Genomic DNA, 19,972 nt, shown 5'->3' on the forward strand with positions numbered 1-19,972 from the left:
TGATGTAAAGTTAAATGCTAAACAGCGACAAACACAGCACAACATCTTCATCGTATGCTTGTCTTGTAAATTTCTTCACCAAGTAGCGCAAGAGAACTGCAGTTGCATGAGTGAAATCACTGCAGTTGTTTTAAATGGGTCAGAAAAAAAGGAAATAAGAACTCTGAAGCTTCGTCAGCAAGAAAGAGAAAAAAAAAAAACACATGTAAATTATGTACCAAAGCGCGGAGTGACAAGAGCGACGGCGATCAGTTGAAGCTGCAGAACAGAAACAGACGCGGCCGCCACCACCAGTGTGAAACAAAGCATGATGGGTTTCTGGCAGGAGTGTACAGACATTCTTATGATGTTTTAAAGCAGCAGCCACAGTGTCTAAATTCAGAACATGATGCAAATATTGCAGCTACTTCTTCTTATTTTCTCTTTTTTTCTCTTGTTTTTCCGTAGTCGTGATCAAGTGTTTGGCACTCCGGGCCACTGAGCTACGTTCAGAGGCGGTGAGTGAACGGCAACATAAGTTGCTGCCTCACATCTCAATGAACATAAACTGTCTGCTCTCTATATATTTGATCATCTCATTTCAATTCACCCAGCATTGGGAACAAAGGTGGCTCTTTTTTCTGTTTTTTTTTTTCAGGCTTGGTGAGTGACAGCAGACATATGCATCGCTGAATTAATGAGAGTGGTGTGGGTTTTTTTTTTTTTTTTTTTTTTTTTCAAACAATACAAAGCTTGAAGAGAAAGAGAGAGAGGATAAAATGGGGGGGGGATGAAAGGTGCAGCGTTAGAAAAGTCCAATATTTGGCCTGATTGATGATTTTTATACTGGGAAAAAGCTTTAAATATTGCACATAAATACATTCACTGCTTGACAGCACGTTTCATAATTAGGATGACTCGCATGTTCTTGTAAAACCAACAAAGAAGAAGGCGGACGAGGTATCCAGGTTTGGGTGCGCAGGCCACCGTAGTTCACTTGCAAACTCAGTAGGGGGAGAGAGAGAGAGAAAGACGCTGCAATTTAAAATGCAACAACTTGATGTCGCTGTTTCTTCTACAAAATATCAAAACACACTTTGCCTTTAAGCTAGTCAGAGGCCAAGAATAATTCCCCGTTTTAACATGGAATTTGTGAACGTGACCGCCGCTGCTGATCCCAGTGTTTCACAAACCCAGCTGAACAGACAAGCAGCGTAACCTTTTGCAGAAAGGACAGAGACAAGACGTGGGGTTCTCAAAACTCCCGGGAGCCTTAATCTGCTATTTGTTGGTGAATGCTACGTGGGGAAAAAAACAGTCTTCAGAATCAAAGCGCCCAGAATTAGAAGCGCATTGATCCAATTGGACTGCAAAAAAAAAAAAAAAAAAAGCACAAGGTTGTTCAATAACAGCAGCACACAGGAGGTGTCCTTTTTTGTTTTGACCTTGTGAGATTTGACCACAGAGGATAGCGAGTGTCGGGGAGCGGAGACGCCCTCCGCTAAATCCTGTTTGAGCCGCCTTATTTACTGCAAGATGACCAGTTGGCACTGATACAAAAGGAGGGGGGGTGGAGGGGTGCAAGTATTGAAATTCCAGGCAGACTTTAAATTCCTGTGACGGCCACGGTTGTTGTCTCGCCCGTCCGTCGCTACAACTCTAGCCAACAGGAATTAAGTCTTGAGGGCAAAGCGGCCCCTCGTCAGTATTTGCGCGCCGCAAAGAAGACCCCAGCGATGCGTCGCTACTGCTACTGTAAGAAAAAAAAAAAAATCTAAATAAAATATGTGTTGCCGCAAGTGCCGCTCGCGTCTATATCTTTATCTGAAATTAGATCTTTTAATTAAAGCCGTTTTAGCGGCTGCGCGCCGATCTGCTCGAGAACCGCGGCTGACAACCATCTGCGACGGCTCTGCTGGGGACACAGATTAGCATTCTGCTCCTGTCATGTGATCTGTAACCATCGAGTTATCAGAGCTCCGCGTGTGAACAAGGTGGCGCCGTAAATGCAAGACATGTCGCACCGCTGTACCTCTTTTCCAACTGCCCAGCTGCCTTTTTAAATAAAAACTAGCTTAGTTCGTAAAGTTATGAAGACTAAAGATGCTCTCCATGCTAGTCACAGCCGTCTGTATTAATGCCTTGTGCCTCGCTAGTTGACTGGCCATTATTATAAGCGACATCGGCCCATTTCCAATAACACAGTCCAATATAGCAGGTGGTCGTATGTTGTTTTCTAACACGAGCCAATTACAGTCATGAAAATAGGAAAATGTCACACTAAAGAGAAAAAAAAAACAGCAATGCACAACAGCTAAATTGATTTTTGTTTTACGGAGCAGGCAGCAAGGAAATCCCAGAGGGCCGTCCGCGGAGAAAAACACATGCCGCTGGAAATCTTCAGCATCCGCACAGATTCAGAGGGGATGAGGGTTTTACTGCTGCACGGTGGTAAATACATTCCATTATGAACTGATGTTGAGCGTTTTTTTTTCTTCCATAATTTATCCCTGACATCGGGGAATTCAGTCTTTTGCTGACAAGCAGGTGTTTTGTTTTTATCTATGGGAGCTTCGGAGCAGAAATCCGTCTCTTTTTACAAAGCCAAATAATGTTTGCCCAATTCACCAAGATGGGCCGGCTCTTCCTTTTACAACTTATAGATTTTATGATTCATTTTCATTTCATGCTGTTTTGCCTTGTGATTTGTATGGGTACATGCATTTTTCGAATGAATCAATACATCCTTCGCAATAGTATACAAAGGTTAAAGTCCTGTTTTCTAACAGCAACAAATAGCAGCAAACCAAACCTTTTCATTGCACATCGGCAGACTGCACTGACGTACTTGGTGAACCTCTCCGCCACGCAGTGCAGAAGGAAATGTAATCAAGTTGATTTCATTGAATTAAGAGAAAGACAAGCGAGCACATGGGGGCGTTCCACTCAGCAGCAAGCTCTGCCTCATCTCTGCAAATGAATGAAGAATAAAGTTTTGCTGAATCTTCGCTCTCCTTGAAGGTGATGAACTGAGTCGTCACCTGTTGGTGATTAAGCAGAGCCTGATCATGATTGATGGGCAGGCAATGCATAAAGTCTTGACCTTTAATCTTCCCATGTGACTGACCTTCCTTCCCGTAAACAGCTTGTTTGTCTTTTGCAATTTTTTTTTTTTTTTGGGGGGGGGATGATGCTGAACGACTCAATTTGACTTGGCTTTTCACAGTGATTATTTTGGCCTTATTTTATCATTCCCACCACCCACTGCCTCAAGGTTCATGAAAGCAATTTGGAGAAAGAAAGGCTTATTTTTTTATTATTTATTAAGACATGAATTTAAAAAAAACACACCCTCGGCATAATGGAAGAAAAGTGCTCCAGTCCACATGATCACAGGTAGATTTTTAACTTAACACACCAATCAATGACTTAGCGCCATGACAACCCCACCGAGGACTCTGCACTTGGACCACTTCTCCTGGTACATGTTGGAACCTGGACCAAGCTGTACTGAGAACAAATTCCACCAGCTTGGCTGTTTGATTATTTAAAGAATCAGAATCGAGTTGTTGTTGCTTCATCCTCATGCAACTCCCTGCCCTGATTACCCCGTTTGACTACTCACATCTTTGTTTCTGACTCTTCCAATATCCCCTGACTCTAAAATCTAGTGTTGTCAAGGGAGATTTGAACCCCCAACCTCCTCCACCGCAGTCAGCCTTCCAGCACGCTGAGCTGTTTACACTGCCGGAATTGTGTTTTCTGCCTCTGGCAGTGCTGTTCAAATTGAAGCAAGGTCAATGCAAAAAAAAAATTTTTTTTTCATCATCCTTGGACTGGAGAAGTTGTGCTTTTGTCAGATCACTGTTTGGTTTGTGTTCCAATAAAAGGGCAAAATTGTTGAAAACTTGAGGCAAAATACAATCTCTGACATTTTAAAATATGTTGTTGGTGGTTGTTTGAAGATGCAGAAGAAAACTAAGAAAACTGTCGCCATGCACACACACAATCCACCAGCCACAATCCCCACTACGCAAACCCACACAGCAAGTCCAGAGAGAGAGAGAGAGAGAGAGAGAGAGAGAGAGAGAGAGAGAGAGAGAGAGAGAGAGAGAGAGAGAGAGAGAGAGAGAGAGAGAGAGAGAGAGAGAGAGAGAGAGAGAGAGAGAGAGAGAGCAAAAATCTGACCGAGAAGAACCAAAATATTTTAACTTTTACGACCACTTCCTCCCACTCGCCTGGACCCAGCAGCCACAACACGAGGGCCTGTTTACTTTCCTCTGTAGGTTTTTATATATTTACGGTGAAACTACAAAGGCCTGGTTGTGAGGCAGGGCAGCAACTAGTGAGAGTTTCCCTTCTAATCCCAACAGCCAATGAAGCTCTCATTTTAAAAGGCAACCCTGGACAGGTGAGGCACCGCCACTGTTTGGGCCTCACTCGCATTCACCAATTCCTCCATTGAGTTCCGGACCAACAAAAACAACGCTGATTGAGAAGGATATTACCCTGGATGTAATAATAATTTCCAATAATTCCGATAATCCAATCTTTGACTTCCATATTTGGCAGATGGTTGGCAGCGACTCCATCCAACAGCAACGGACCTCCCGCTGTGAAAAGGGCCGACGGGCAACATCGCCTCCAGTAAACATCTGCTTTATTTAGTTCTGCCATGAGCCGCCCCGTTTCTGTCTCACAGCACGCAGTGGACCCCACACTGTGATAATCTGAGTAAGTGTGGGGAGAGGAGAGCACTTTGGTGAGGCGCGTGCAAAGAAATCCCTTCGCATCGCATTAAGCTCCAGTTTAGATCTCACTTTTGGAATCCGCGCCCGTCTCTCCGCTCCTTTCAACGCCTCTGCAGTTATCAACTCATTAATTAAGCTTATGTCAGATCTACCCAGGGAACCTGGCGTGGGAGAGAAGGAAGACCGCCGGCATCGCCAGCCATCTGCTTCCAACGTGCTGATGTTGCAAGCGGTCGGTCCTGGTGGGTCTCGCTCAGCAGGCAGGGAACACACAGGGCTGTTTGGAAGCGGGTTTAGGACCAGAAAGCAGGATCTGTAGGGATGCAGCACGGATGTGCAGGATGATGCGTTGAACAGACGCTGGGGTTTGTAGTGTCTTTTTAATAACACTTTCCGAATGTAAGCATTTTCCCCAGGAGAATGCAGTATTTCTGAGTCATCTTTGGGGCCCGTGTATCTATTTTTCTCCCCGAGAGGTAGAGAGAAAGACAATGCTTCTCCACAAAAGTACTTGTGTGAAAAATCATTCTGGTAAAAGTCACGAGTCAACTATTTTACTCAAGTGACAACAAGAAAGTACAGGTTCTGAAATATACTTAAGTAGAAAAAAAACGATATTCTTTTTTTTTTTTTGCTAGTAATCGAGCATTTGTTGATAATTTTGCAACAAAAAAAAATGAAGTTAAACTTCAACTTTAGCACAACTAAACTGTGATCATTAATAGTTGTGACCAATCAACCATTTATCTTTACACTTTCAATATCAATAACCAATCTTATTTTCTACAGCTGAGGTAAAAGTAAAAAGTCAGCAGTAAACTGAACTGAAAAATCTACTTAAGTACAGTAACAAACTATTTGAACTCTGTTGCTTCCCACCTCTGCCAGACAGACAGTAATTATTTCTGTAAGCCTCGACATGCATTGAACTGTTAAAGAAATACTGTTTCATTCCAACTCAGAATATACAAACGGTTTTGTGTACAAAAACTGGAGGGAAGCTCGCAAGTTTTCACTGCTGCTACTTTCAAAGTTAGCGTCAGCTGTGCATCGTTGCAAAGCGCCTTTATCAGCCAATCAGCACTGTGTCACCGCGGGCTTTCTAGAGCATGTACTTGTCACCCAGAGCAGGCAGGGTGAGAATACAGGTTACAAGTGGCAGTCGCACAGAACAACACTCAACCTGAGGGGAATTTATAACTCAAAAGTGATTGTTTTCTTTTCAGAAAAAAAAGATCCTACTCGTTCCATCGCTCACTCTCTCGTGTTGCGTCTACATTGGACCTGCTGTTCGCCAACCATCATAAACAAAACACTTATTGACATTTTTTTTGTACAGTAATATTTTAATATTTGTAAGTATTTTGTGGCGTTGGTCCGTGTTTATCAACAATAATTTGCCTTTATTATATATTTATGTTACTTTTTATTGGTTTTATCACACACACAGTACATTGATTATGTAACACCTTCATATATGGATTTAATGGTGAAGATGTGTGCATCTGTGCACATTCTACCCTGTTTTAAGCCTTAATCCGGCTGTCTTCATGGCACTGCATGTCCGTGTGGCCATGCGCGAGAATGTCTCACCCACGGCCACACGCATTGCCCCCATCACTGCAGGTGGTTCTCCAACCAGCAGATGCTTTTTTTAAAAAAAATAAAATGCACCTGCGTGGGTTGTCAGACAGCACTGCTAGCGTGATCAGCAGAGCCCCTGTCATGTCACATGTGTAAGACTTGGCAGGAGCTGGTGGGTGGCGACGCTGGGTTTGGACACGTCTCAAATATAGCACATGCTTGATACTACGGAGGATGCGTTTTGATACGTCTGACAGAGAGAGGAAAGCCTACAGAGAGAGAGATACTCAAACTATAACACAATGCACAAAGTTCATCAGTGAGGAAGGGCCTTCTACGTAAAACCCTGCGCTGCGCCGAAAATCCATCGCTCGTGCTTAGCCTGTCTTTAAATTTACACCTAGTTCCATTTTCGTTTACAACTAGCTTGTGTTGTCTCTTGGATAGGTTATTGATAAGTCAATTATTGTTTATGCTATGCTTATGTCTATGTTTTAGTTTTGCTCCTAATTCTTTGACTCAGCGCCAAGAGAGAGGTGCAAATGCAATTTCATTGTGTTTGTATATGACAATTAAATCCATCCTTTTATCTCTCAGAAAAGTGTTCATGCAACGTTTCCAAGCGAGTGTTTCGCTAAAAATGAGGACCAGAATTTTCCAAAGGTAACAATTTTTACCTCAGAGCTTTCTAATTGAAGTGTGTGTCCATAAATAGGTTATTTTTTTAAAAGTTTAATTGTTTTGGCTTCTTCTAATTAAACTTACCCACGAGTCAGGCGATAGTCTTGGCAGCCAGTATTTTGAGTCAGACCATGTTTGTTCATGTTAGTTCATATTTCTTGATTGTAAATTATCCCTTAAATTGAAAGAAATCTGACTCTAAGAGTTGTCTTTTCCATTTGCTTTCAAATTGCGTACAAAATTCACGTTTGAACAAATGTCTACAGAAGTCAGACATCTGCGTCTTCCCAAGCTCTTATCAGCTTTATTAATAACCGACGCTGGGCAGGAAATAGAGTTATGAGTGGGAGCAAGTTTGAAGCCAAGTTTGACTTGTCAGATGCGACTGAGCTGAGAGCACATCATTGAAATTCAGTCCAGGTTTAGATCAAAGCAGGTATTATTGGCCACATTTCATGGTCTGAATCGTTTGAATCCCATTTCCTTAGCAGCTAATGGGGGGACTGCAGGTGGCTGCTCAGACACTCATCTCCACTCAGTGCTACGTCTGCCTTCGATTGCCTAATCTTTAAAATCCTTAAAATCTTAGATTCCCTTTTGGAACACTGGCGATGGGCAAACTTGGAATGAGGCGGCCGCTCATAAGCCTTCCAGGCTTCGACCCTTTTTCCTATTTCAAAAGTTTGTAACGACTCATTGTACACAAAACCTGCGGAGTCTGGCGTTTTAGATGCATCCCCTGGCCGTACTTAGAAGACAGATTTTCAATAAATCCGGCGGCACCCAATAGCTGTGAAAGGGTTACACGGTGGGGTAATTTTAAGGAGTCCTCCTCGGCATGTAATGTGCAGAACATTTGATAATTTCAGGCCACTTTTAAACCCAACAGCTCTTGGCTGGCAAAAGCCTGGTGGGGTCCGCTCAAGTTGAGTTGGAATTTTTTTAAGATTACATTTTTTTGGAGCTAAAATGTTTTCTAAAAAAAGAAAGAGAGCCCCGGGCATCGCAGACTGAGTTTACAGGTTTGAGAGAATATGTGGCAGCTGTCCTCCAGACAGGAAATGAGAGGTAGTTTTTCACCAGGCTCTGCTGCCCCGCTTAGGGTCCTCAGAGGAACACCTGCAGCCTCGGAATTATGGTCCCTTGAAGCGTTTTAAGCGAGTGCATTTAAGGTGATTGAAGGTGCCTTGTTAAAGCAGTGACACCAGCTGGGGAAACCGTGTCATTGCTGCATCAGCTTTATGGAAGAGGAACAACCTGAGTTGTTTTAAAGATTATCTTTCACACACCATTTAAATGTGTTGTTCTGCTTGTCTGATGTAGAAGAGTGTCAGGCCGGCACACTGCTGTGTAATCTGTGCATTTCATTTATTAAAACAGGGGCGGGGGGGTCCAGAATTGCTTCACGCGGATGGAAAAGAAGTTGTACAGGCTACAGACGACAACCCATCCAAGGTTGTTGGAATATTGGTAAGTTTATTGATCTGCTGAATCTGTATGAGCCACAATAAACCGGTAAAATGTTACAACTGTGATGCTTTGTCCTCATTTTTGCACAGTGAGGTTTGTCACTTGCATGAACTCAACGTGTCTTCGTTGACATAAACATTAACAGCGACATTAAGTTTGTTTGTGTGTAGGTTACACTTTAATGTCTGCGTGTTACAGGCATTTCTCCACAGCATTCACGTGACAGTGACAACTAGATTTGGAGTTTCCATGTTGAGGCTTTTGCTTTCCAAACTTGGTTATTTAGGTGCTGCCCCCTGCTGCATCTGAGCTGTCATTACAAACCACATACAAGACGATAGATATAGCCAACAATCAATAGTATCACTTATCACTTATCACATATACATATATATATGTATATATATATATATACATATATATATATATATATGTATATATATATATATATATATATATACATATATATATATATATATATATATATATATATATATACATATATATATATATATATGTATATATATATATAAATATATATATATATGTATATATATATATATATATGTATATATGTATATATATATATATGTATATATGTATATATATATATATATATATATATATATATACATATATATATATATGTACATATATATACATATATACTGTATTATTTTGAAGAAAAAACTAGCTGAGTTTTCCGGATGAATAATTTTCCTATTATTTCATGTTGGAAAAAGAGGCTGATAAGATGAGTTAGAAATCTTTGCTTTGTCCACGTTCCACGAGAGTTGTCTCTGAATCCGTCCTCCTCAGTCACTCAGCCGAAGATTCCCCTCCTGTTTGCTGTCAAACAAAGCACTCTTGTTACGATCCTCCATCACTTTTGGCAGCACATCTGTCTGTAATTTTTTTTTCCCCTTACCTTTTTTAGTTACACTATACATTGCCTCCATGCCGCTTTTAATGTGGTCGGTGACGTGACAGTGGAGCAGCCAGGTACCGGGATACTGAGGACGCATTTTCACTGTCTGGAAAAGATCAGCACATCTGATTCCTTACGAGCACGACGTTACCGAAGAAGCAGGGCTTCCCACAGCTGGAAGGTCAGCGTTTTGTTTTAGCCATAAAGAAAACTGCATTCAAACCATTATTTTCTCTGATGTTTTGGAAAGGCGCGACTCCTTTCATCATCAAACATCAAAATGTTTGAGAGCCTTCTGAAAGGAACATAATAGCAGCCTTTCTGTTTGAGTTCTGAGAGGAGACAGGTCAGACCAACAGAATGTTGTTTCTGGTCCCTGTAATTAAAGTGGTTAAGTGGAGAATTTTAAAGGGGAAAAACAAAGAGTATTGGCTGATTTGTAAAAGACCACTTTCTGTACGTCAGCAAATAGGTGTTAATGGTAAAGTACACTGCCAAGCATCTCATAATTCAGGCTGCACAGTTTATTGAAAATTACTCCCTTATTTAGTTGACATCAAATCCTAATTCTCCATTTTTTTTGTTCATTACTCTGTTTGCAGATTCGTGCAAACCAAGTTTAAACGCAATGTAAATTAGCATCCTCTCTTCTCCTGACTTCTGCTTTCTGTCCTTTTTTTCCGGATCAAACTATATTTCATTAGAAATGAAGGAAGATTGAATAAAGCAAATCCTGACGGGTTTACCTGGAAGGTAGCTGGAAACAGTTCATAGACATCAGTGCGTTGAGGACCTCCGCCCAGCTGGAGATAAAGAAGTGTTTGTGTTGCCATTCTTTACATTACGTGTCGTTGTAAAGTCGTAGTTGAATTATAAATACCTTGTATTCTACACTGTGTCCATGCCAGTGTACTGTGTGTATGTCCACGTCGTTGCCCATTCCCATCAGGTACCAGTACACCTTGTCACCCACTTCCATGTTCAGAGCCACCAGGTTTGCATACATGAGTCCGTTGATGGCTGCAGACACGGAACATTTCAAAGCACGCCTGCAATTGTTGCCTCAGAAACTTTACATCATCGGGTTGCATTTTGTGTGTGTGCTCTATGTGTGTCGTCCTCACAGTGCATCTTGTTGCTCTCTATGAAGGTTTCATCTTCCTTTAGGTTTGGACGGGGGTTCCTGATGTGGGTCCGGATGTTGTCATCAAGGTACCTGGAATATTGATATCTTATCAGCAAATATTCTCTATTCATCTACAGAGGACAGCACTGAGCACAGATTGTGCACATGATATGGACAGAAGATGTGTCCGGCACTGCCTGATTATGGAATGGCGTGGAGAGGTTGAGCACCAAGACAATTTCTTTTACCAGCTCTCGTTTTCATCAAAGACCAGGAAAAGCAGTGCAAATTCCTCTATTTCTTTCTTCATCCCCAAAGTCCTGGAAGCAGTTCATAAACACTTTCAGCATCCTATTTATACACATGAAGCCTTACTTGTTAGATTAAATGTGCAGCCATGGATGCGGACACACTCACCTGCCCCAGCTGCCGCGACAGATCACCAACGGGCCAATCAGACCGCTGTATAGATCCTGTACAGGGAGGCAGACGATATCAGCGTGTGTGTTAGGAATTTGCTGCTAACTGTGAGAGTTAAAGTTGCAGAATGCCAGTGGGCGTGCACGCGTGTTGGAGCTGTATCGCCGTACCTTGACAACATCAACAGTGGAGTAGTACGCAGACACGGAGCACTCCTCTTGCTCTGCTGTTGGTCCCGTATTCTTGTTAACGTACCAGTAGTATGAATGGGTCTCACCTGAAAGCAGTTCATCATATTTGTAGTAGTAGTAGTAGTTGTTGTTGTAGTTGTTGTAGTAGTTGTAGTAGTAGTAGTAGTAGTTGTTGTTGTCACTGTTGCTGTTGTTGATGTTGTTGTTGTAGTGGTGGTAATAGCAATTAAAACATTTTGCACTGTCCAGACTAATTAATGTTTTCCCATTATATCCCATAATAATAATAATAATAATAATAATAATAATGATAATAATAATAATGATAATAATAATAATAATGAGAGCATGCCTTCGCTGAGGCTCAGTCCCGAATAATAATGCATTGGATTCATATTGCACTTTTGACACTCAAAAAGCAAAAAAAATCCATCATAAAATAATCAAAAGTCAAACAGAAACTCTTCAATTTTTCTTCTCCGTGAGAATCTTCCTGCCCTGCCTCCGCCTGCAGAGATTTTCCGTGTGTGTGTGTGTGTGTGTGTGTGTGTGTGTGTACCTGGCTGGGTTTGATGAACATCAGGGGTCTCCGTCTTGACTCCATCTGCGTGGATAGAATAAGGCCTGGAGGCCATGTTTTTAAAAACCACCCTCACCTTGTCTCCCACTTTGGCATGAATCATAGGGCCTGTGCGAAGGGAAAGATGCAACAAATGTTCAGCGGTGACCAAAGGCTGAAAAGTAAAAAAAGTCACAAATAACAAAAAAAAAAAAAAAATCAAAAACTTTTCCTGATATTGAGAATATAAAAATGACGTTGGACAATTTGTTTCTTTGCTTTTGTTTCCCACCCATGATGCCGAGGTGTTCCGTGTCGGCGTCTCTTTGAACCTCCGTGTTGAACCTGTCGTTGGTGAACTGCTTGTAGACCACCTTCTTGTAGCGCGAGCCGATGAACCCGCCCTGCTGGTCCAGGAACACGGTGGCCGGACTGCACAAGGAGAACAAGGAAGTTGCATTACAAACAGAAGGCGCAGTGCTGGTCACTTACAGAGTGCGTCCACAGTGACGTACTTCTCCATCCCGTGGAACATCTCAGCCTCCCATGTTCGGTTTGGTGAGTAGTCCCAGTCTATTTCCATGGCAGCGATGTAGTAGGTCTTGGAATGGAGGAACAGCTCAGTCTGACGCTGGAAGAAATTGCACCTCTGCACCGTGTAGTTGGCCCTCATGCCACCGCGGTAATGAACCACTGTGGGTGAGACCACCTCGAACTGACCTGAGAGAGGACATATTAGAGACATTAGATGACCAGTGCTGAAGAATTTTATGAGGCCACCCACACAGCATAGTTTCTGGAATGATTAATATGCTAGTGTGTTCAGAGGCTCCTTACCGGATGTGGTTTAATATAAGAAATTTGAGGGGAAAAAATGAAAATAAAATGAAATATCATAAATATACCCATTACAGTTTATGTCGTCTTTCTCTGGTGTGTAGTTGCTGCTAAGCCTCGTCTAGACTGCTCTCGCTAGGATACTCTCACTGGTGGGATGTAGAGACGTCACTGAGAGTTTCCATAAGCTGCGTTCGGCAGCTGGACGCTCACCTATGCTGTCTGGCTGCATGGTGACGGTGTGGGAGATGTGAGGGAAGACACTGATGGAGTCGCGCCTGTTCAGTCGGTAGATGAATCGGTTGCCCTGGAAGTGAAGGCTGTTGATGTCTGTCTCTGTGCCCAGTCCCGACAGGTGCCACGATACTTGGTCCCCCTTGCACATAGTCAGGCCCGGGAGGTTCCTGTACACATACCCATTGATGGCTGTAACACAGACACAGAGAAGGAAAAGGAAAAAATGCAGCCGTTATGTGAAATATTTCCCTCCTAAAAAAAAAAACTAAAAAAAACAGCCAAACATTTCTTCTTTTCTCGTGTTTTGAGGCTACACACAGTGCATTCTGTTGCTTTCCATGAAGCCCTCGTCCTCCTTGTTGACGCTGGCGGGCGCAGTGGTGTATGTCCTGATGTTGTCGTCCAGATACCAGCTCAAGTTCTCATCAAACACTGTGGCCAGCAGGTGGAATTCTTTGGCATAGTTTCTCTATGTGGTAGAGTGGAGACAAAGCAAAAGAAAAGGTTGAGGAAATGTTTGTTTTTTTATCTCTTCAACGGGGATAACGTTAAAAAGAATTTCCTCAGCGGACACGCATTTTAATTGCAATTTAGTCAGCCTTGGCAGTGTTTTCATTTTTCAGCTGAGAGGTACTTAAACACTTAAAAACTAATGAAGACACAGCTAACAACTAAGAACACAGTAACGGGATGTGCCTCTAGATATTTTTTTTCCTCCTTATTACGGAAGGGGAAAAATAACCCTGGGAAAACATCTCTTGGCGTATTTCATGTGTTTTGAGAATGTCTGATACGATCCACAAAAAAGGAACCTTGCGCTGCCGATGGGCCTCTCAATACTGATTCCTCCAAGCTATCATTTTACAGATATTTTGTTGCTTTTACCCCATTTACTGATCCCTCACCTCTCTTTAACCGTTTAAAGAGAGGTTAAAACAACATTAAATGTTACTTCTATCTTCTGCCTTTCATCCACTTTCTACAACAACTTCCGCACTCCTGGTCGTGGGGTTTGCTGGAGCCCATCCCTGCTGTATTTGGACGCAGGCGGGTTTACACACTGGGCAAATTTATGGACATGGGCCAGTTTATCGCAGGGCCCTTTGGAAAGACAAACGGCCATTCACCCTCACACCTCTGGCAGATTCCCACTTCACAACACATGCAATTCTTTTAGACTGTTGGACAGCTGGAGATCCCACACGGACACAAGAAGAACATGCAAACTGCAAACAGAATGGCCACAGTGAGGCGCCACTGTGCTAACCACTGCACCACCCTGTCCACTTATTAATTTACTTTTATAAATGAAAAACTAAATTCTGGTATATGCTAAAAAATTAAAAGTGTAGTGTGTAAAAGGAGGAGGAGGCCAGGTATTTCTTTAAAAAAACAAAAAACAAATAAAGAACTGGGGTAAAGGTGGCGCAAAGTGACAACCAACTTGGAGCAAGACCCTCATTGCTGTAAGTGTATTCTTAAATGAGAAGGGTAGGAAAACCAAATTATTTTGATTGTACTGTGAGAATACACTTTTATTAGTATTTATGGGTAGTATGTTGAGTTTTTTTCCAATATAAAAATCATAAATCAAGCCACATTTTACACACTGGACCTTTAAAGATCCCATATTAAGCAAAACTCACTTTTCCTTTAGCCTGTCATTGAATTTCTCCCAGATATACCAAACGTTTTTTTCCGATGTTAGCAGGCTTCCAAAAAATACTTTGTGATGTCACAAAGAGCAGTGTTGTCTGATGTTTTGTGCCTTTCCAGAAACCAGGAAGTTTCCAACAAAGCGTCCGAGTTCATTAAAGCCAAAACAAATCGGGACCTCAGAAAACATGGGACCCTATCAGTCTTTTCCCACCTGCTCTCCTCCCCTCAGAGATCCTGGGCGACAGACGAGCAGCGGCCCGACCAGCCCGGAGGAGGTGTCTCTCACAGGGTCCACTCCAGAGTAGTACACGTAGGTCAGGCAGTCCGGGTCCCCTTTGACCGGACCAGCGCTCAGCGGCACCGTCCACTCGTAGGTGTGCACTGCCCCAGGTCTGACTAGAGCGGCCGGGGGAGGGGTGACCACTCCTGAGAATATACAGTACAGCACAGTGAGATCCAGTAATACATTGATTGATTCAGTGAAATAACGGTTGAGGGTCACACCCACTTGGCTGCCGCTTCAGTTCCCGCAGTTTCTTCTCCGTGTAGGACTCTGACAAAGTGAATCGTGAGGGGGGGAGGATGGAAGATCATGAGGGACGATTTTACACAGTGACTCGTGAGAGGCAAAACTGAGCTTTCCTGCTGGTGACAACCTTCGAGTTCGTTGTAGTAGAGAGTCCCGTCCTGATCCACGCTGTACTGGACGCCGTGCGGCTGGATGCTGTAAGGACGGCTGGCTTTGTTCTTGAAAACCACTCTGAAGGTGTCTCTTTCTTCAGCCCGCAGCACCGGACCTGGAAACACAGATAGAGGTTCCCTTACAAAACAAGAATTTACAAAAAAAAAACAACATTCTACTGACAGCTGTAGTAAACCAGAAATATTTGATTAATTACTGCAATTATTATTATTTTTCCAATTTTCTAATTTTGTCTCTAAAACACCAAATGGATGCATCTTTGTAATTATTGCAAATAATTTCAATACTGATTTAAATTGTAAAAATGTGTGCTCTAGATTATAATAATAGGTTTGTTCTGTCACTGTTTACTAAATATTATTGGGATGAAAAAATACTTAAAGTTGGGCCGAGCTGATATGACAGATATAACAGAATAAGACATAACAGAAGTGATACCAGACCATCATAATTTATTTAGATACACACTTTCTTCTCATTAATCCTTTCACAGTCTTACCATACATCACCATTACCAAATTTGTCTTACCCAGAATTCCGAGGTGCTGTTCAGCAGGGCTGCGTAACATCTTCACCATGAAGGTGTTGTCAGTATATTCAACGTAGCGAACTTTCTTGTAGCGACTCCCGATACGGTTTCTACCTCTGGTGACAAACTCCTCGGCTTCTCTGCACCAAGTAAGAAAAACGCAAACATCATTACATTGTGCTGCCACCTCCACTTTAATACACAGTGCATGCATATGCCATGCACAGTAACTGACCCATCCTCAGGCACTGTAGGAGCGTAGTCCCAGACCTCTTCCTCAGCCGCGATGAAGTACTGTCTGACATCACCGAATGGCCGCGGCTTGTGGACATTGGGGAAACACTTTCTGATCTCAAACAAAGCCTGCATCCCACCTGGACACAAGAAACAGCATCAAAAATAAACATTTTATACACCTACGCAGCAGCATTTCCAAACTCATCTGAAAGAGGCCTCTACCCATTAGATGGTCGTTGACGGTGCAGGTCAGCAGCCAGTGTCCAGGGTTGTCGGCCGTCATTGCGGCCATGGTGCTGGAGCCTGGGAACATGCTGACTGTGTCCGTGTGTTCGCCCATAGTGGTCAAGATCTGGCCGTGGAAATGGACCGAGTGCATGTCCACCTGGTGAGATGGATGGCGTTACTTCTAGGTCAAGGGTGGGGGGGGGGGACTCGCACACCTACGTCGTGAACAAGGATTCGCTGAGGAAAAACACTTTCTTATTCCACTTTCCAACTCACTAACTCTTTTATACCAACAAGCATCTTTTGAAATGAGATCATTTCCATGGCTTTTACAGCAGTAAATGCACTAAACTACCATGAAAACGTGTGGGAATAGGTTTTGCCTGTGGATCCACCTCACTGCTCCAAATGTTTTCTCCACCAGATGTGAAAGTGAAACTTCAAAAGACAAAAGGTCACATTTGGCATCGCAGCAACATGTTAGTTGTGTAGCGGTAAAGTCGTGAAGCAATAAAAGCTCGGCATTACCTCGTTGCCCATGCCAAACAAATGCCAGTGAACTTGGCTTCCTTGGCACACGCTGAGTCCAGGCAGGTTGCCATACAGGAACCCATTTATGCCTGCAGACCCCACAGATGGCATAAACAAAAAGTAAGCTTGTGTGTATCGTAATGCATCTACTTGTATTCTTGTAATTGAACCCCACTAACCCAAATAAAAAAAAAAAAATTAACTAGATAAATAACCCAAACACACCGTGCATTTTGTTGCTCTCAATGAAGTCCTCATCCTCCTTGAGATCTGTGGCAGGGTTCGTGATGTACGTCCTGATGTTCTCATCCAGGTACCAGCTGAAGTTCTCGTCCGACACCGTGAAGAGCAGAGCGAACACCTGTACAGAATCGCTGCGTGCTGTCTCCAGGGCTCCTGTAAAACAGGTGAGGACACCTTGTAACGCTCTGTACGTCAAAAAAGCTTGCAAACATTTACAATGTTTATCTGTTTTCAAACACTCTGGAGACTACGTACCTCTCTTGCAGATGAGGAGGGGTCCTATCAGGCCCGAGTTAATGTCTTTGGGTGCTCCGACGTGGGAGTGGTAGAATCTGGTCAGGCAGTTGCTTTCCTCCGAAGTCGGGCTGTGGTCCTCGGGGAGGGTCCACTCGTACGTCAGCGTAACCCCCGGTGGCACCGCGTCGTCACGCTTCAGGCCCGCAGTGGTGCCATCGGGGTACAGCGCTCCTGCGGACAGAGAAGCACGAAGTCAAATACACACAGAGGTGGCAGATATACTCACATTCTGTACTTGGGCAAAAGCACAGGTACTTGTGTGAAAAAAATACTCTGGTAAAAGTAAAAGTAATGATTTAACTCCTTTACTCAAGTGAAAGAAAGAAAGTACAGGTTCTGAAATGTACTTTGTTTTTGCCATTAATCAGCACAACCAAACTGTAGTTGAGCCATAATTGGATGTTTGGACTAATAATAGTCGAAAAAGTTGGCAGAAAAAGAAATGCTCAAATATAGTACAAATACCAGAAAAATCTACTCAAGTACAGTAACAAAGTATTTGTACTTCGTTACTTCCCACCTCTGAATATACAACAAAGTCAAGTGGTGTGCAGGCTGACCCCACCAGCGTGTGGCAGGCGAACTCTCACCCTCGCTGCTCTTGCTGTAGTTCAGCCCGTGAGGGTGGATGCTGTACGGCCTGGACGCTGCGTTCCTCAGGTGGACGAGCACCGTGTCGCCCTGCTCGGCCTTCAGCACGGGTCCCAAGTAGCCCAGCCACTCCGGTTTGGCCACTTCTGTCCTGTAGGTGGCGTCGCTGTACTGCTTGTACACAGCCTTCTTGTAGATGGAGCCGATGCGCTGGGGTCCTCTCTGCAAAAAGACTGCAGCTTCTCTGCAGGGACAGAGGGACATGGAGAGTGTGGTGTGGAGAGAGTTCCAAGATGTGCCATAAAAGATCATTTAAAGATTGGACAAAGAAATGAGTAATAATAATAGCATGTCAATATCAGATCATAAAATGCCATTATGTAAGTAACAACTGTAAACCTTTTCAAAAGTGAACTGTTGTGCTCTTGAAAAGGAAGTGATTTAACAGTACGTTACTTGACTATTTGTCTTTTGGACAACTTTTTTACTTTTACCCCTACATTTGTTCACAAGTATCTGTACTTTCTGCTCTTTACACTGGAACACATGCTTGTTAATCTTGTGTTTAAAAGTCTTTGAAAGATGAAAATTCTGTTCAAAGTAATTCACTTATTATTTATCATAGTTGTTGATGCTCCAAGTGAAGCCATTTGAACTATGCTGTTCTGTAGCTCAAAACAAAAGTGAATGATATTCTAGAGGGAGATTAAAGTGTCAACATGTATGTAAATGCATTGTTTCATTGGTTGAAAAACATCTGATTTTTACTTTTCACTTAAGTGCATTTTAGGACCTATACTTCCTTACTTTTACTTTAGTGAAGGAGTTGAGGCAGTACATTTCCTTTCCTCAGAGTATTTTTAACACAAGTGTCCATACGGTTACTTCAGTACTGAATGGAAATACTTTTGCCACCTCTGCTTCACTGAAAGCATGTCCTTCAGAGCTGCCGCTGTTTGGCATATCTGATGAGTTTCCATATGCGTTGGCTACCACAGTGTTTAATGAGTGTAGATTGGAAACATTAAGAAATCTCAGATTTTGTGGCCCATGCTGCAGCGCTCAAAACAAACACCTGCACACTGAAGATGAAAAGGCAAGACTGAAGCGGAGGAAATGGATGGAATTATTATTTTTTTGTTTTTCCCTCCACTGCTGCTCAGGCTGCCGGCGTCTGGACGAGCTCCAGCAGCGGCATAACAAAGACAACGTCCCGCTCGCACTTACTCATCCTCCTCCAGCGTGCGGTTCTGAATGACATTCATTCCGCTCGGGGCGTAGTTCCAAGAAACCTCCTCGATCCTGAGGAAGTACTCCCTGGTCGCGGCGGAGACACACGCTGCTGAGCAGCACAGCAGCAACACCCCCCTCAGTCCCAGCCACTGCATTGTCGAGGCAGAAGTGATGAGGAGCTCTGAGATCCAGCACACAGTCGGTGCTGAGATTGTTGTCAATCAGTCCGTCCGGGAAACCTGAGTGTGTTTTATACCCTCGCAGGTCCTGGAAACACGACAAGCAGAGCAAGCAGGGAGGTCCCTGACCGACAAATGGGGTTAGAGCCAGAGTTGCGTTTGATCTATTTGGTGAAAATTGCACAACGGCAGACAATGTCGAAAGTCTGGACTTTTTGCTTTTCACTCACATGAAAAGGCAAAAACAAGGGGGGGGCTCATCATATGTCTTGGCACTGTCTAATAGTCTAATATAGTCTAGTGTCTAGAAGCAACATATGTTCAGGTCCTGTCATATAAAATGAGTAATGTATGTATAGATTTACTCAATGTCAGTGAATCCAGTGAAAACATGAGCAAGTCATAATGTACATAATGATGTACATTGGTCATAATTATGTACTTCCAAGCCTTTTTTTTTCCATTCCATTCAAAGCTGTCTCGCCCTCTTAAAAGTGACATAATTAAACACTGTAAATACAAAGGAGTGAAGGAACAGACCATCCAATTGTACAAAGCCCTCGCTCACCTATTATTACCAATCGTATATATTTTTTTAATCAAAATGCCGCCAGATCTTCCCCTACTCGAATGGAACTTTCCAAAGCTTGAATCCTGAAAAAAATGACTTGTCACAAATCACATGGTCCTTTGTTGATCAGTTCCGTCCAGATGCAGATCAATAGCTGGAAACTTTGGAAAGTCCAGGGCAGAAACTAACCCAGTCCAGGATTACACCA

The 19,972-nt window shown here is 43.0% G+C and overlaps 2 protein-coding genes across 2 annotated transcripts in view; both read right to left on the reverse strand.

Moving 5' to 3' along the window:
* LOC142900668 (glypican-5-like) overlaps positions 1-19,972 on the reverse strand; it is a 446,285-nt gene that overhangs the window by 417,323 nt on the left and 8,990 nt on the right. The gene's annotated exons all lie outside the window — the stretch shown is intronic.
* On the reverse strand, positions 9,165-19,246 carry cp (ceruloplasmin). The gene is made up of 24 exons (XM_076045616.1): positions 19,009-19,246; positions 17,781-18,025; positions 17,149-17,361; positions 16,876-17,046; positions 16,648-16,739; positions 16,114-16,276; positions 15,890-16,028; positions 15,655-15,794; positions 15,079-15,219; positions 14,931-14,975; positions 14,634-14,848; positions 13,082-13,232; positions 12,740-12,952; positions 12,205-12,409; positions 11,982-12,121; positions 11,690-11,818; positions 11,110-11,216; positions 10,937-10,992; positions 10,768-10,839; positions 10,518-10,609; positions 10,274-10,413; positions 10,140-10,196; positions 9,394-9,499; positions 9,165-9,314 (listed from the first exon to the last, which is right to left on the reverse strand). Exons 1-24 carry the CDS (start codon positions 19,167-19,169, stop codon positions 9,289-9,291), a joined length of 3,219 nt encoding a protein of 1,072 aa, XP_075901731.1. The 5' UTR covers positions 19,170-19,246; the 3' UTR covers positions 9,165-9,288.

This window comes from Nelusetta ayraudi, unplaced genomic scaffold (assembly GCF_046127955.1).
Source record: "Nelusetta ayraudi isolate G7.1 ecotype Tasmania unplaced genomic scaffold, CSIRO-AGI_Nayr_v1 ptg000084l, whole genome shotgun sequence".
NCBI classification, from domain to species: Eukaryota; Metazoa; Chordata; class Actinopteri; order Tetraodontiformes; family Monacanthidae; genus Nelusetta; species Nelusetta ayraudi.